This window comes from Lithobates pipiens, unplaced genomic scaffold (genome assembly GCF_037356315.1).
Source record: "Lithobates pipiens isolate NorthernLeopardFrog02 unplaced genomic scaffold, aLitPip1_a1.2 Scaffold_27, whole genome shotgun sequence".
NCBI lineage: Eukaryota > Metazoa > Chordata > Amphibia > Anura > Ranidae > Lithobates > Lithobates pipiens.
In genome coordinates this window covers 67,458,615-67,477,627 of record NW_027507788.1, presented here as the reverse complement: position 1 = coordinate 67,477,627, position 19,013 = coordinate 67,458,615, and the positions used below count along the sequence as shown (strand labels likewise).

Genomic DNA, 19,013 nt, shown 5'->3' with positions numbered 1-19,013 from the left:
CTACACAATTATTTTAGTGTGCATTAAAAAAAGGAAACAATCCCCCCCCCCCAAAATAGTCTTATCGAGATGCAACATGTACTACACCTATGCTTTCTACACCTGGGTTCCACACAATTAAAGATTGGGCTCACCCACACAACACAGTATACCGAACTTACCTACAGCCCCCGCTCAGTCACAGTCAGATCCCTTTAGCAGTGACTGGGTGCAGAGGTGGCTGACTTCGGTATGCACCCTTCTACTGCTCAGAGCTCAACATAGAAAACCTCATAACCACGTCCATAATGGCCAAACTACCCACACAGGGAAGCAGACATATTTGGACACGACAGTTTAAGTTTTCCACATGTGTCAGGCAGGGCCGGTGCCAAACTATTTTGCACCCTAGGCAAGACCAGCTACTTGCGCCCCCCCCCCCCCCCCCGAAAAAAAAAGTATACAATATTTCCCCATATACTATCTACATGAGAGAGAGGGATTGGGGATATGAGAGAGGGGGGGAGGATGATAGAGAGAGTGTGGTTTGGGGATGAGAGAGGGGGGAGGATGAGAGGGGGAGGGGGAATGATAGAGGGAGGTGAGAGAGGGGGGAGGATGATAGAAAGAGTGTGGATTGGGGATGAGAGGGGGGGGGGGAGGGAGGATGATAGAGAGAGTGTGGATTGGGGATGAGAGGGGGATGATAGAGTGGGAGGATGAGAGAGTGTGGATTGGGGATGAGAGAGGGGGAGGAAGATGATAGAGAGAGTGTGGATTGGGGATGAGAGAGGGGGAGGAGGATGATAGAGAGAGTGTGGATTGGGGATGAGAGAGGGGGTGGATGAGAGGGGGATGAATGATAGAGGGGGGGATGAGAGGGGGGAGGATGAGAGAGGGGGGAGGATGATAGAGAGAGAGTGTGGATTGGGGATGAGAGGGGGATGATAGAGAGGGAGGAGGATGAGGGGGGAGGGGGCATGATAGAGGGGGTGAGAGAGGGGGAGGAGGATGATAGAGAGAGTGTGGATTGGGGATGAGAGAGGGGGAGGAGGATGATAGACAGAGTGTGGATTGGGGATGAGAGGGGGATGATAGGGGGGGTGAGAGAGGGGGTAGGATTATAGAGAGAGTGTGGATTGGGGATGAGAGAGGGATGAGAGGGAGGGGATGAGAGGGAGGGGATGAGAGGGGGATGATAGAGGGGAGGGTGAGGATGAGAGAAGGGGGAGGATGATAGAGAGAGTGTGGATTGCGGATGATAGAGGGGGGTGAGAAGGGGGAGGATGATAGAGAGAGTGTGGTTTAGGGGATGAGAGGGGGTTGAGGATGAGAGAGGGGGGCCCCTAGCAGTGTCTGCAGTCCCTTCTGTTCTCCCCTTGTCCCAGTCTGTGGGTAAGTGTGTACCTCCTTCCATAGACGTTGACGCTGGCCAGCAGCAAGCCATTCTTCTGGCTGGGGAGGATGGGGGTGCTCTGGTTAGCAGTCCCTGGCTGCATGCGCCCTTTGCCGGTCCTCGGGGGGGGGGGGGGGGGGGTGATCCGCTCGTCATTCGGCCGCTGTCGGAGCTGGAACTGGAGACCGGAGAGGAGGTTTTGAGGAATCCAGCCTCTTGGTGGCACTGCCGCATTGGGTTGCTGATACTGTTTGTCCTCACCTCTCTGGTGGTCAGGGAGCTCTTCTCTCTCCCGGGCACTCGCATCTCACTTCTCCCACTGTGCCTGCTGCGCCGCCACGGTCCAGGTCTGCACAGTGTGAGTGACACACAGTCAGCAGCACTATTCAGGCGGAGCCACGCCGGCCACCGCTGGGCAGGCAAACCACATAAGTGATCCATGATCCATCCGAGCTGCCTTGCACCCTCACTAAGCTAGGCTAGGCAGCAGTGCGCCCCTAGGTGGCAGTGCGCCCTAGGCGGCTGCCTAGTTCGCCTAGTGGAAGCACCTGCCCTGGTGTCAGAACACTGTCCAGATGTCGACTGACAGCGCTCCCAGTGTTATATGCTCTGTATGTCTTTCACCAGTTTCTTTTGCCGATTATTCCCTTGTACCTTATGCTTGTGAATTCTGTAAATCTATTAAACTTTAATAAAATTTGTTTAAATAAAAAAATAAAAAATGGAAACAAATAAATTTAGACATGCTATCTGCCAATAGAACTTAACCAAAAAGTGCATTCTATGCATCCAAAAATATACCAAATCAAATCATTATTCAACCTAAAAAATGTCAAAGCAATAACTCCAAGGCCAATAATAAATAACACATTATCCCCTCTGATTCTGCAACATGTCCATTTGACAAACGGCCATTCAGAAACGAACTAAAAAAAGGGCGAATTGAAAAGTGCGAAATGAAAAAATGCAAATAAACACTCACCAAACTTCTACTAACACGAAATTAGCAGAAGGAGCCCAAAGGGTGGCGCTACAGAGATGAAAAACCACAAAGTAGACTAGTACATCACTACGTTTGTAATTGTTGGCCAACAATTGTGTGGCCATGCGTATGCAAGCCAAAGTTGGACCAACGCCCTTCGGAGAAAATTCCACAATTTTGTTGGCGGAAAATCCGATTGTGTGTACAAGGCATGACTATGATAGGAGATCCAACTCCTCATCTTCCTTTAGGTTAGGGGTCCTGTAACCTACCCCCCACTATTAATTTACCACTTGCTTCTTCTCTTTGAAGTTCCACCCATATGGATTGCACATCCGCCCTTGCTCCATTTGCAATGTCATTCCTCTCTTCCACCCCTAAATCATTCTTCATATACTGTATAGGCACACCTCTCTTCTACCCTCCTGGTCCCTCAGATACAAGGAATACCCCTGGATAGCTGACAGCCAATTGTGTGAGCTGTCAAACCAAGTTTCTGATATTCCCACAAAATCAAAAATCTCCTTATGTAACAGCAGCTCCAGTTCCTCCATTTTGTTAGCTAGGCTCCTGGCATTTGTGTACATGAGAAGTCAGCTCAGTTCTCCAGGAAACCAAAACACTTCTTCCTGCACTAATTCCTCAGCCATCGTTAATTTTCCTAAGCTCCTATTGCCTCTCTGGTGTGGCTCGAGCCACAGGCAGTATTTCTGAGAAAACCACCTGGGAGGTCCTTCTCTTCATTGTAGCCTCCAAGTCCCATTTTTTAGGATTCTCCACCTTCCTTTAACCACCTCAATACAGTGAACTTACACCCCCTTCCTGCCCAGATCAATTTTCAGCTTACAGTTTGAATGACAATTACTCAGTCATGCAACACTGTACCCATATGAAACTTGCGTCTTTTTTTCCACACAAATAGAGCTTTCTTTTAGTGATATTTAATCACTAGTGGGTTTATTTTTTATTTTTTGTGCTATAAATAAAATAAAAAAACGTACATTTTGTGAAAAAAATACATTTTTCTTTGTTTCTGTCATAAAATGTTGCTAATTAGTAAATTTTTTCCATAAATTTTGGGCAAAATTTATACTGCTACATATCTTTGGTAAAAATAACCCACATTAGTGTATATTATTTGGTCTTTGTGAAAGTTATAGAGTCTACAAACTATGGTGCCAATCACTGAAAATTTATCACATCTGATCAGGTCTTCAGTACATCAGGTGTATCTCATTTCTAACAAGACACTAACAAGTCAAGAAAGTAAAAATACCCCCCAAATGACTCCCATTTAGAAAGTAGACATTCCAAGGTTAAGTAAGTAGCATGGTGAGTTTTTTTAAGTTGTCATTTTTTCCCACAATTCTTTGCAAAATGAAGATTTTTTTTTTAATTTATGTTTTTTTACAAAATTGTCATATTATCAGGTTATTTCTCACAGACAGCATATGCATACAACAAATTACACCCCAAAATACATTCTGCTATGCTTCCCAAGTATGGCAATACCACATGTGTAAGACTTTTACACAGCCAGGCCACATACAGAGCACCAACATTGAAGTAGTACCTTCAGGCGTTCTACGAGCAAAAATTACCTATTACACTTTTGAAGGCCTTGGAGTACCAGGACAATGGAATTGCCCATAAAATGACCCCATTTTGGAAAGCAAACACCCCGACGTATAATCTGTGAGGCATAATGAGTCTTTTGAAAGGTTAATTTTTTTCCAGAAGTTTTTGGAAAGTGTGGAAAAAAAATTAAAACGCATTTTTTTTTTTTACACAAAGTTGTCCATTTATAAGATATTTCTAACACATAGCATGTAGATAGAAAAAATTACACCCCAAAACACATTCTGCTACTCCTCCCGAGTATGGCGATACCACATGTGTAGGACTTTTACACAGCCTGGTCACATAGAGAGGCCAAACATTGAAGCAGTCCCTTCAGGCGTTCTAGGAGCATAAATGACACATCTCATTTCATTCCTACCTATCCCACTTTTGAAGGTCCTGGAGCACCAGGACAATGGAATTACCCACAAAATTACCCCATTTTGGAAAGCAAACACCCAACGTATATTCTATGAGGCATGGGCTGCAAATAGGTACTCTGGTACTCTGATGGCCTGGTGACAGGTACTCAGGTACTCTGATGGCCTGGTGACAGGTACTCAGGTACTCTGATGGCCTGGTGACAGGTTCTCTGATGGCCTTGTCACTGACATTTGGGTACTCTGAAGGGCGGTGATAGGTACTCAGGTACTCATATGGACTATGACAGCTACTCGGGTACTCAGATGAACTGTGACAGGTACTCAGATGAACTGTGACGGGTATTCAGGTACTCAGATGAACTGTGACAGGTACTCAGATGAACTGTGACAGGTACTCAGGTACTCAGATGGACTGGGGCAGGTACTCGGGTACTCAGATGGACTGGGGCAGGTACTCGGGTACTCAGATGGACTGGGACAGGTACTCGGGTACTCAGATGGACTGGGACAGGAACTCGGGTACTCTGATGGGCTGTGACAGGAACTCTGATGGACTGTGAGTGACAGATACTATGATGGGTGGTGACAGGTCCTCTTGGACAATCAGTGTTATTGGTGTACACTGTAATCGGTAATGAGATGTTACCGCAATATCCTCCTCTCCTCCTCCTCCTCTCCTCCTCCTCCATCTCGTTACTTCGGTTTGTTTACATTTAGTGATCGGCTGTGAAACTATCACAGCCGATCATGTGGGTAAACAGCCGGCAAATGGCTGTTTACCAGCGTCGGTGAACACACTGCCACGACGTGCATGTGTAGTGTGCTCGCGATCACGCACACGCGCCGTGCACAGTGGGGATGTAACCATCTGTGATCGGCCGTGAATTCATCACGGTCGATCACGTGGTAAACAGCCATATCCAATGGCTGTTCACCCCCCTCGTGGTGAGCGGTGTCTCCATGACACGCCACCACCGAAGGAATAGGGATGCGTGAGCACGATCGCGCGCATTCCCTGTTTAAATGGGGGGACGCCATATGACGCAAGTAGTTAAACAACACATGTGAGGTATCACTGCGATTGGTAGAGTGAGAGCAATAATTCTAGCCTTAGATCTTCTCTGTAACTTAAAACATGCAACATGTAGAATTTTTTAAACATTGCCTAGGGAGTTTAAGGGTAAAAGTTTGTCACCATTCCATGAGTGGGTGCAATTTTGAAGTGTGACATGTTGGGTATCAATGTACTCGGGTTAACATTATCTTTCATAATATAAAAAAAATTGGGCTAACTTTATTGTTGTCTTACTTTTTAATTCAAAAAAGTGTCTTTTTTTAAGATATCGTAATTTTCGTCTTTCAAAAATGTGTATTTTATTTCATTGTTACATAGTTAGTCTGCTTGAAAAAAAGACACAAGTCCATCTAGTTCAACCAAATAAATAAAAAATATTATCATACAATCCCATATACCCAATCTTATACCCACAGTTGATCCAGAGGAAGGCAAAAAAAAAAAAAAACAGCAAAGCATGATCAGCTACAGTAGAGGAAACAATTCCTTCCTGATCCCCCGAGAGGCAATCAGATTTTCTCTGGATCAATTTTACCTATAAATGCCAGTACCCAATTATATTATGTACATTTAGCAAAGAATCCAGGCCTTTCTTAAAGCAATCTACTGAGCTGGCCAGAACCATCTCTGGAGGGCGTCTATTCCACTATTCTATTCTATTGTATAAGTTACTAGGTTCCTGCTTTATATGTATTTTTTAGCTTGGTTCAATTTATTAGTATGTAATTTGAGATATGTTTATAAAAAGGTTAGAGATGATGTGTGCCCTTTCTGCCCCTGGAGGACGCTGGATGATGAAACGTGTAAGGCGGAGTAATGGGCGCAGGGCTGGTGCAAGGATTTTTGGCACATAGGCAAAACCTAATTTTGCCGCCCCCATCCCTGACTCCACCCCCTTTGCCCTGCCCATGTGACAGAAGGCACCGCTATGCATTAAGCATTTGCTCTGCTTCCTCTATTGCTGGCTCCAGTGATGTTCTGCACCTCTAATTACACTACTGGTTGGATAGAGCATCTGCCTGAGACTGAGTTAGTTACATGCTGCAGCCTGCAGAGCATGCAGATGCGGAGGGAAACCAGCAGTCAGACGCCCCTAGGCAGCAGTGCACCCTAGGCGGCTGCCTAGTTTGCCTAGTGGTAGCACCGGCCCTGAATGGGCGTGACATCACCGCGCACACCTACTCTGTAATCGTGGTCTGAATATGCAGTCAGAGTCAGTTTGGTAATATATAGTGTTCTGTACTACTGTTGTTGGTGACACTGTTAATTGTAAGTGCTTAGAGTTAGTTTTTTTATATTATATGGTTTTACACTATGAAAAAAAAAAAAACACTTTACAGTACTGGACACTTTCCTAAGAGACTTTGCACTTTGTTTTAGACTTTGCACTTTAATTTTGATGAAGTTATAGTGATGCAGAATTTTGATAGCGCTGTCTAAATAATTTTCAAGATTTTTTATCATTGTACTAATATATAAGCTGTATTGTTCGCATATTTATAGATTGACCAACTCATTACGTACTGTGGTGCAATTCTAATTGTTGTTGTTGTGGTGGTGATGGGGTGTACATGTTTAGGTGGCTGCACTGTGGCATGCCTCTCCCTTTTTGCTGGCCCACAGTGGGACCCAACTTATATTTTTGCACACAGGCTCACTGCATTTAAAAAATGCTCCTGTATTTATGAGATGTGATTGAATGACCTCTTGCAGGTTTGCCCTTTTTTTATCACCACCTACATTTTGTGTCTTGAGTTCTAATTTACAGGCATATGGAAAATAAGGACACTTACACTGTGTTAAAGCCTTTTGCCTGCAGCCACGCAGTGACCTCGGAGGGACTGGACTCTTCATTTAGGGGAATGGATGTGTCCAACATTCGTTGTATGCTCAGAGTCTTATTTGGTGCTGTCCGGCCATTTGCCAATCTCAACAAGAGCTCTTCATTCATACTATTTATTTTTCCAAATTTTCCTGAGGAAACAAAGACATCATTAATAGAACACAATACAGTGTCCTGTATTCTGACAAGATTACATGTTCACACATTTTATACACATACACCTCTGAAAAATCTAGCCTGGCATCAAACTCACATTGGGTTTACTAAAAGGCAAATCCACATTGCACTACAAGTGCACTTGGAATTGCAGTCACTGTAGATCCGAGGGGGATATGCGAGGAAAATAAAAAAACAGCATTTTTGCTTGTACATTATTGGATGGTCAAATCAGCAGAGCTTCCCCTGATTTCAGATCTTACCCTCAGATTTACAGTGACTGCACTTCCAAGTGCACTTGCAGTACACTTGTAGTACAGAGTGGATTTGCCTTTATTAAATCAACCACATTGCACCAGTATTTCAAACATCTGTAGAACAACCAATTATGCATAGTCTGAATCGTGCCCCACATGCACAATTCTAATTTGGGTAAAATATTTTCTAACTCAGCTAACTGTTGAGTAACTCTACAGGCTACTTTCATTAAGCCTGCAAAAATTGAAAATATGGTATTAGGGCCAGTTCACACCAGAACATGGTGCGTATAATATACAAATAGAAGACTGTCAGTCAGTCTGTCAACCTATAGGACTGGGCATTCCTAGGCAGACTGCCCTAGGTAACACACATGTATGATGTTGAGCTTAGATGATTGAAAGAACTGAAATCCAATGAATGCAAAGGGGCAAACCAGCAATGGTCAGAACGGGTAAAAAGGGGCTCAATAATGCTGGACTTCCTCCAGCACAGAAATGAGGCGGGCTGTATTTGACTTGCTTTAACTCCCTTTACCACTTGACCACTGGGCACTTAAACCCCCTTCCTAACCAGACCAATTTTCAGCATTCGGTGCTCTCACACTTTGAATGACAATTACTCAGTCATAGTATCAGTTATATGCCCGACTGTTCTTTATCACAATTGACGGTAATGTGCATAAGTGCAAAATCAATAGATAATCTAAAATTACTTAACAAGTGTGTTAAAGAAGCATAATAGTTTTAAAAACAACAAAAGACATAATAAACAATATCTAAGTGATATAAATAATATCAGCAAAAAATAAATAAAATTATAGCTAAAGGTGGCTATATCACTGTGCAATATCACTGAGTAAAAGAAAAGACATTGTAATACGTCCCGCAGACAAGGGTGGAGGGATAGTGATTTTATCTAAAAAACAATATAACGATGGAATGGAGAATCTACTCAATGACACAGATACCTATCTTAAACTTCTAAGCAATCCAGTTTTTAAATGCAGGAAAGAACTCGAACTCGTTGTACATCTTGGCTTAAAGAAAAATATTTTAAATAAAATTGTGTGTCATCAAAATCTGTGTCATTCATTAGTTTATGATGATCAAAAATCCAATACCGCACTGAATATCTGTTTAGTTAGATGATTTAAAATATTTTTGTATACGCTATTTATATATTTTGAACCACATTTTGTTTTTTGCTTTATTCGTTTGCATACTAGTCACTGTATGAACCATTCACCTATGTTCTATATATATTGCACAGTGATATAGCCACCTTTAGCTATAATTTTTTATTTTTTTTTGTTGATATTATTTATATCACTTAGATATTGTTTATTTTGTCTTTTGTTGTTTTTAAAACTATTATGCTTCTTTAACACACTTGTTAAGTAATTTTAGATTATCTATTGATTTTGCACTTATGCACCTTACCGTCAATTGTGATAAAGAACAGTCGGGCATATAACTGATACTTTGGCAATATCGTGGTAACACACCACAAGAGAAAAATATATTAGAAGGAGCGCAACACCACCCCCCTCTCTCCACAAATTACACTAATTTGGACACGAGTTTGGTCCATACGGTGGATGCAGCACCCACTATTTTGAATATACCACAAATTCCTTTTAGCGCAGGAGTACCCACCCTACACTATCCTTTACTACAAACATACACACTCCCGCTGCCATTATGGAAGTGTTTTCCTTTATGGATAAAATAAATATTAATCTTGCTGAAGTCTTTAGCACTACAGATCACTGTATAAAAAATGGAGACATAGAAAGCCTAATGAGAAAATTAGGCCAGAACATGGAAAAAAGAATCAGTCTTTGGTGGGACATTGTTACATTCGAACAATATCTTAAAGATAATCTGGTCCCCAGACAACTTAGGTGGGACATTCCACCTAATGATGGTCTGATGGATCAAGATTCAACAGAAGAATGGTTCAAATTCTTTAATGAAAAGGGACTTGAGTTAATACAATTTTTATTAAAAAGAAAACACAGAAAAATGAAACTAATAGAACAAAAAATAGGAGAAATAAAGAATGAACTCGAGATCTATAAAGAATCAGCAGAGTTCATAACATTAACCATGCAACTAAATAAAGATCTTATTAAAAAAGATAAAGAGGTCCAAAACAGAAAAGGGAAAAAATACACTCGAGACACCAATGATTTCAAGAGTGATCAGGTATTCAAGTGGCAAAGTAAACTTGGCCAACTTGACCCTATTTCCACTTATTCTACACCAGAAAAAATAATACGGCCACAAAACACGATCAGACCTAAAGACACAGCCCCTAACCGTAATGTTACATATAAACCCATTCCACCAAAAGAACAAACAAATGGGAAGAGAAATGAATCCCCTCGACAACTCAGAACTAATGACGGGAATACCAACCCTAAACACTCTACACCCCAACCTGAAAGGAAAGGGAACCAACATAACCAATATAACCAAACACCACGTAATGGATGGAAGAAACCATCCTCCCATATCCGCCTACAGGACTTCTCCCGAGCCTCGCCCATCCTCTGGAACTCACTACCCAAATCTGTCAGACTGTCTCCAAATTTATCCACTTTTAGGCGATCCCTGAAAACTTTCCTCTTCAGAGAAGCCTATCCTGCCTCCATCTAACAACTTCACTATTGTCTCCATTAGTTCATCCCCCACAGCTATTACCCTTTTGTATAACTTGACCCTCCCTCCTAGATTGTAAGCTCTAACAAGCAGGGCCCTCTGATTCCCTTTGTCTTAAATTGTATTGTATTGTATTGTATTGTAATGTCTACCCCAACGTTGTAAAGCGATGCGTAAACTGTCGGCGCTATATAAATCCCGTATAATAACAATAATAATAATAATACTTCTGATCCAGCTGGGCCACGGCCGAGGTAGCCACATTCTTTTCTGCGGAGAACCCCCTGTTTTCTTCTGAGACATGTGTGTGTCCAGAAGACAAGCTGACCATTCTCAAAGCGCTGCGGAAACTGGCAGTAAAGTCGCAAGCACCCGATATGATGGATGGAACGGCCTTGGGGGGTGGGGGGTGGGGATGGGCTCCAGGGGCTTAAAGAATATCCCCCCCTGTCAGCAATTAGACACAAAAATATGGACAATTAAATTTTAGACTTCAAACTATTTGGGTACAAAATAAAGTTGGAATTCATAAAGACTGCATAGAGAGATTTTGTCTCACATGCATTCTAAAAGTGGGGCAGTGTGCACCAAATTCATGCACTTGTTTAGACCTTGTACTTGAGATTGACAAATGCTGCACAACTTTTAGAAGGCATATGCATTTGCATTTTAATTTGCCACAGGTGTTATGTCACAATGTAGAAGAGGAACATATTAGAACTACCTGAATTTGGCGCATGACTTGTGGTCAGCACCAACTCTGTCACAGATGTTTTTTGAATTAAATGTAACACATTAACAAGAGCAATTAATGCCATAAAAATGGCATACCAGCTTTATTAAATTCCCCTCAGTATGTCTGGGAGTAGCCATATGCAAGCTGTTTAAGAGTGCACCTGCATCCTCATCAAATATCCTCTTAACTAACAGAGTGGCAGTAAATGGCTAGCTACGTGTTATACTTACAGCCCCAGGGATGTTATATTTTAACCCAGTGGTCTCCAAATTGTGGCCCTTTGCTTGCCTTCATATGGTCCTTGGGGCACTTTCTCTCCCACCGATACATGGAACTATTCCTCCCACTGACAACAACGAGGCAGCATTACCTCCACAGACACTAACAGTGGGGCACTATTCCTCCCACTAACACCAATGATGGGGCACTCTACCTACCATTGAAAACATTGGGTTATACTTCCTCCCACATATGTAAACAACTGAGCATTATTTCTCCCACTAAAACCAAAATGGGGAACTATTCCTCTTTCTACTGACCACAAGTGCTATGCAATTTATGTACTTCCAGTGACCATCAAGCTTAAAACATTGTCTACTACCAATGAAACCAGGGAATTTTCTACTCCTGCTGCCTACAGTCCGGTCTTCTAAAGTCTGAAGGACTGGCCCTTTGTTTAGCAAGTTTGGAGACCCCGTTCTAACCCATGATATGCAGGCATTGAATGCTGAAGCATTGCAAACAGTTGTGTTCAAAATAATAGTAGTCCAACATCACTAACAAGATCAATAACAGTTTTTAGTATAAATTATATTTCTACAGGGCAAATAATTTACTAGTAGGTGCAGTAGAGTAATACAAAATCAACAGACCCGGTAGTCATGACATGCATGCTCTTGAATAATAGCAGTGTGGTGTTCAATTAGTGAGGTCATTCAGTCTGTGAAAAAACAGGTGTCAGGTGGCTCTTATTTAACCACTTAAAGTGGAGGGCCACCCTGAAAAAAAATACATAAAAAATTAGAAAAAAATCAGAAAAAAAATGTTTTTTTTTTTTTAACTTACCAGAAATGCCTGTTGCTAGGCACATCATCCTAATCTGCCTCTTCCTCCTCCGAGGAGATCTTCTGTCTTCTCTCCTCCGTGCGGCGTCTTCTGGGTAATAGGTCGCGATGTGTTCTGGGAACTGTGTGTCCCAGAACACAGCACGCCCCATTTACAAAGCGCTGTGCGACTTGCGCATGCGCAGTAGGAAATGGGCAGGGAAGCCGCAAGGCTCCACTGCCTGTTTCCCTTAGCCAAAATGGCGGCGCCGGGACCCGAGAGCCGAGGGATGGGTTAGCCTCGGGTGGCCGACATCGCGGGCGCCCTAGACAGGTAAGTGTGCTTATTAAGTCAGCAGCTACAGTGTTTGCAGCTGCTGACTTTTAATTATTTTTTTTTTAAACCGGCCCTCCTCTTTAAGCCCCGCACCAGTTGTCAGCCTAAGGACCAGAGGTCTTTTTACAATTTGGCACTGCACTGCTTTAACTAGTAATTGCGTGGTCATGCAATGTTGTACCCAAACGAAATTTGCGTCCTTTTCTTCCCACAAATAGAGCTCTCTTTTGATGGTATTTTATTGCCTCTGCGATTTTTATTTTTTACGATATAAATGGAAAAAGACTGAAAATTTGGAAAAAAAAAAGATATTTTCTAATTTTGTTATAAGAAAAATTGAATAAACTCAATTTTAATCATACATTTAGGCCAAAATGTATTCAGCCACATGTCTTTAGTAAAAAAAAATGTCAATAAGCGTATATTTATTGGTTTGCGCAAAAGTTAGAGCATCTACAAACAGTTTCTGGAATTTACACAGCTTTTAATTTATGACTGCCTATCTCAATTCTTGAGGTGCTAAAATAGCAGGGCAGTACAAAACCCCCCCAAATGACCCCATTTTGGAAAGTAGACACCCCAAGGAAATTGCTGAGAAGCATGTTGAGCCCATTGAATATTTTTTTTTTGTCCCAAGTGATTGAATATTGACAAAAAAAAAAGTTTACAAAAAGTTGTCACTAAATGGTATATTGCTCACACATGCCATAGTTATAAGTGGAATTGCACCCCAAAATATATTCTGCTGCTTCTCCTGAGTATGGGGATACCAAATGTGTGGGACTTTTTGGGAGTCTAGCCGTGTACGGCACCCCGAAAACCAATCACTGCCTTCAGGATTTCTAAGGGTGCAAATTTTTGATTTCACTCCTCACTACCTATCACAGTTTCGAAGGCCATAAAATGCCAAAATAACACAAAACCCCCCCAAATGACCCCATTTTGGAAAGTAGACACTCCAAGATATTTACTGAGAGGCATGTTGAGTCCATGGAATATTTTATATTTTGCCACAAGTTGCGGGAATATTACAAAAACTTTTTTTTTTGCACAAAGTTGTCACTAAATGATATATTGCTCACACATGCTATGAGCATATGTGAAATTATACCCCAAAATACATTCTGCTGCTTCTCCTGAGTACGGGGATACCACATGTGGGGGACTTTTTGGGAGCCTAGTCGCGTACGTGACCCCAAAAACGAAGCACCGCCTTCAGGATTTAAAAAAACGCTACAAAAAAAAACTGTTAGCGATCGCAGGGATCAGGCCTGACTCTGCGAACGCTGCAGTTATGTGTTTAGTGTTTTGTAAGTGACAGTGATCGATCGATACTGCACTTGGGTGGGCTGGGCGGAGGGGCAAAATGCAGGTGCTAGCAGGTATCTGGGCTGATCCCGCTAACAATGTGTTTTTTTGGAACCCTAAACTGCTGGGGACGCTAGTATAGATCTGATCAGATATTGATCTGTTCAGATACTATACCACTACGGGAGGTGTATGCTTTACGCGTGGGTGTTAGCGGTACTGGCACTAACCTGGCGCTGCTTGGGGTGACGCAGACCCTATCTGACCCTAAAACCTCATTGATATCACCCGCTGGGTGATCAGGGGGTTAAACCTTTATTGGGTAATAAATGGCGGGTGCCCTGATGCTATAAAAAGCAAACTAACCACCGTCACCCGTAACACTTATACGGTGATCACTGGTGAAAGGGTTAACTAGGGGCAATCAGGGGGTTAAAACCTTTATTAGGTTGTATATGGGGGTACCTAACTCTATAAAAACCTGGTGGTGAACCTAAAAAATAACTAGCTACCTAGCGGCACCAGTGACACTAATGCAGCAATCAGAAAAAAACTATTGCTAAGTGACACTGGCAAAAGGGGGTGAAAGGGGTACCTGGGGGGCAATCAAGGGGTTAAACCTTTATTAGGAGGGGTAGGGGGCTACCCTGGACCTAACACTAACTGCCCTGACAGTTTTTACAGTTACAACTGACCATAAATGCAGTGATCAGTAAATAAACGATCACTGCAATCAGTGACACTGTGACTGGGGGGGGGGGGGGGGTTGATCAGGGGGTGACTGGGGGTTAAAGTGTGCCTATGTGTACCTACATGTCAGTGTATTGTTGGTGCACTTGCTAGGATGTCTTCTCTCCTCGCAGTCCGGTCAAAAAGACCGCCCCGAGGAGAGTGACATCACTTCCTCCTGCCTGTGTTTACACTACACAGGCAGGGGAAGCTTCTCATTCGCCAGGAGCGATCGAGAGGGGATGGCCAGAAACCAACGGCCATCCCCTCATCCCGGATCGCTCCTGAAGCGAAACAGACCGCCGCAGCCAACGGGAGGGGGTCCGATCGGACCCCCCACCCGCTGGAAGGCAGGCACGTACGGGTACGTGCTTGTGCCTGTCCATGCCATTGTGCCGATGTATAATTACATGCGGCGATCCTTAAGTGGTTAAGGACAAAGGCAGCAAATGTTGTACATGCTGGGTATAGTGTATTTTTCTCCGAAAATCTGACTAAAATGGGTCATTCCTAACATTGTTCAGAAGAACAGCGTACTTTGATTAAAAAGTTTATTTGAGAGTGGAAAACATATAAAGCAGTGCAGAAACTGATAGGCTGCTCAGCTAAAATGATCTCAAATGCTTTAAAATGGCAACCAAAACCAGAAAGACATGGAAGAAAAATGAAAACTACCATTCGAATGGATCGAAGAAAGCCAAAATGGCAAAGCCAATGATCAGCTTCAGGGTGATCAAAGAAGGTCTAAAGTTAACTGAATACTGTAACAACTGTAAGACGCCTATTTGAAGCCAAGCTATTGGCAAGAAGTCTCCCAAAAGTCCCATTATTGAAAAAAAAGGACATACGTTGAAGTGGATACAATTTGCTTAAGAACACATTGACTGGCCTAAAGCGAAACATTTTGTGGACTGATGAAAACAAGATTGTTATTTTGGGTCTAGGGGACACAGACAGTTTTGTTCAGACAACTCCTAAACACTGAATTCAAGCCACAGTACACTATGAAGGCAGTGAAGCATGGTGTCGTAAGCATCATGATATGGTGATGGTTTTCATACTATGGTGTTGGGCTTATTTATTGCATTCCAGGGATCATAGATCAGTTTGAATACATCAAAATACTTGAAGAGGTCATGTTGTCTTATGACAAAGATGGAATACCCTTAAAATGGGTGTTTCAACAAGAGGACAACCCCAAACACACCATTAAGCGAGCAGCATCTTCGTTACAAGATTAGCATTATGGAGTGGCCATCCTAATCTCTGGACCTTAATCTAATAGAAAACACGTGAGGTTACATCAAAAATGCGGTTTCTGAGGTAAGATCAAGAAATGCAGAGGAATTGTAGAATTTACTAAGGTTATGCTATTATTTTTAGCACAACTGTAGCTCTTACCTTGCTGTATATGGTTCTGTTCTGGTTGCTGGCTGTCCAATTCATCCCATTGTGCCTGGTCAATTATATTTGGTTTTGTTGGTTTTTTAGGGGGAGTTGGTGGTTGGGATTTCTAAATAATAATAAATGTCAAACGTTTATTAATCTGAATGAAACAACCCCCTATATAATTGGCAAACTTGAAAATTTGGGCTGATTTAAAGGTAACGTATAGTATTTTTCAATTTCTTTCTACAGAGAAGTTTTGCTCACCTTGATGTATACAATGTTTTCTATGTGTGTTAACGTTTTTAAAAAGGCTGTTTTATATATATAGATTGTAATATGATACTTTTATAGGGTGGTCATTAGTTCATTACATAAACATGCTCTGCGTTCCGCTTTACTATATCACACAATGCAAGTCTATAAATCAGTTGCAAATAATCCATTCCCAGTGTGGCTGATATCTTATCTCAGTTGACCATAGGGTCCTACTTCTAATTATTGAGTTGGTCATAGATGGGGCGATTTTCTTTCTTGAAAGCACTGGTTGATTTCCCCATCCACACAGTCGGTGCTGATGGGAGAATAACAACCGCGGAACCATTGTGTTCTCCCGGCTGGGGGTGGGGGGGGGGGGTGTCCCTGCCAGGAGAGGGGTGGGGGGTTGTCTCTGCCAGGAGAACCAGTGATTATTGCTAGTGGCAATAATTGCTGCTTGTAATAATCAAATGTAAAATCCATCAGGCTGGTTGTACCCAAGTTAATAAATTGATCAACTTGGGTAGAACAGTTTCAGCCCATAGACTTTCTATTAGGTCACATGTTTCTGAAAGTGCACCAAAGATGCAACATGCAGGACTTTTAGTGCGCTTTCGGAAGCCACAGCAAAAACTCACAACCAAATAGAAAGTCTATGGGACTGTGGCTAAAATCATGGGTAAAGCGCAAGAAAATCACGGATACATCCATGCTGCAGCCAAAATACAGCACACCAGTGTGGAACCGGCCTTATCTTTTAGAGCGCATCTAGAAATTTGAATTGTACCTAATTAGTACCCTTGAAGTTATACCATTTTGTCTTTAATTCCTCATAAAAAAACATGAGCTCACTTCTTGTGACTACAGCCTCATAGCTGTATATTTGCAGTGTTTGATCAAGGCACTGCTGCCTCTGAATGGTAGTCTCATGATATCTGGAGTGAGATTTGGGGATGTCACTACTGTGCTATTTACTGTGCTTGCTGGAGAGAAATCTGTACCCAAGGACAGATGCAAGTATCTTTTGCTTAATTTATTCCGTGTACCTTTGCTTCCTCCACCTCTTCTGCTGCTTGAATATTACCCATCATTCATCAGAACACAAATCGGAGAGACATCTTTGACTTGAGGAAGAAAAACCCTGTCTCAACCAAGATGTCTGCCTCCACATACTGTAGATGGACAGTGCAGAACAAGGAATGTGGTGCTTTGGGCACAGCATCCACAGTTCAGATCACCTTTAAAGGTACATAAATCTAAATAATCACTGCAGTAATAACTCAAAATATATTCTAACTTGAAATACACTATACTTTTCCTTGAAAAATGGAATGGAAAAAGCAAAGGTTAGTAATCAACAGAAAGTAATGACGCATTATTGAACCACTTTTCAGCAGTCTGAATGGGTTATGATTGGTTGCTATGGATTCCTGAACTTTGAACATCCCAATTGTGGAATCATGAATTACAAGATCATTGTCTAACTGATATCAAAATTGCTTTAAACTAAATCTCTAGTTTTGGACAGAGTGGGGAAGTGTCAAGTTTTTATTGCTGTCTGTGTCCTCATTGGTAAGATCCACAACTCGATTTGTACCGGTGACCATTGTCAACGAAAAAGGAAGTTGGGGAAAAAGACAAATTTTGAGTTGTAGGGTCAAAAGGAAAAAGGGAAATCTTCCAATGGGGACAACTGTCTCTAACACATCTGTCTAAGAGGTGAAATCTCCTCCTTTTGGGACATTTCCTTCAGCTTTCTGTTGCATTTGTGGGGCAGAAACTGAAGGGAAATTCCCCTTAATGGTACACAAACAACAAAAATAACCTGATAGGGGTTTTAACCCTACACTACACCATACAAAATGTAAAATATTTTTGACTATACATACACTAACAATCTAAAGCCAAAACATTTTTTTTTACTTTTGAATGAAGTATAACGTAGGAAATGATTAACACACTAAATGCATTATTAATACAGAATAGCACAGCATGTCATTAAGAGTTTGTTATACCTTAGTTGGACTTGGCTGGACCCCATTTTGTTTGGTGTTGTTAAATTCTGCATCTGAAACTGGGGCAAGTATGTTGTATGGTACATAACCAATCTGCCCAAATCGATTCTGCACTTTCCACCATTTTTTTGAGTCATCAAGAACCTTTAACGAGTGGAGAAAATAGGTTTAAAAAAAGTGAGACATATTTAACAGTCAGTAGAATTATCTTGCTTTGGTCAGCTAAACAATTCCTAGAGTTTGCTCTAGTGCTGGGATCTTGGTGCTGTGAGTTTTCTATGCTGAACCTGCACAGGATGAGATGACTATTCAAAGCATCAGGTCACAGGTAAGGTCATTCAATGGTTGATTTACTAAAACCAGACAAAATACAGTGCATCTCTGCATATAAACAAATCAGCTTCCATGTTTTATTGCGAAAGCTTAATTGAACAAGCTGAAATTAGTAGGTGGAGCATCAGTCTCTGTTGTCTCCATTTACACAGATGATTATTATTTTTTTTCTGTCAGCCATTCCAGGTCTATCCAACAACGTAGTGCATGCAGAGGAAGTGATTTGTCAAAATCTCATCGCCGGCATTCCTCTTCCAGATCTAGACACTGCGGTTCTCCCTCGAGATCTAGTCACCATAGCCGGGAACCATCTTGCCCTTCCATGGCTAACTCCAGTCATGCAGTCAAAGTAGTCTGCTGGGAGTGTAGGGCACATGTTCCTGTGGGCAAATCCCTCTGTGATACCTGCTATGTAAAGGCAACAGGTGAAAGAGGTGGTTCGGAACAGCAACTAAAATCTCTGGTCGAAAAGATGGTTAAAGAAAGTGTGAAAAAGTTGGAGGCCCCCCA

General features: G+C 42.1%; 1 protein-coding gene across 3 annotated transcripts in view; it reads right to left on the bottom strand.

Annotated features, from left to right (window-relative positions):
* The window catches only part of EPS8L1 (EPS8 signaling adaptor L1), a 304,222-nt gene that overhangs the window by 17,371 nt on the left and 267,838 nt on the right, over positions 1–19,013 (bottom strand). For all 3 annotated transcript variants that reach the window (XM_077457059.1, XM_077457060.1, XM_077457061.1), the window contains 3 exons: positions 18,171–18,314; positions 15,913–16,024; positions 7,229–7,409 (listed from right to left, as the gene is read on the bottom strand). In XM_077457059.1, coding sequence (XP_077313185.1) covers positions 7,229–7,409; positions 15,913–16,024; positions 18,171–18,314 — 437 coding nt within the window. The remainder of the gene's footprint in view (positions 1–7,228; positions 7,410–15,912; positions 16,025–18,170; positions 18,315–19,013) is intronic.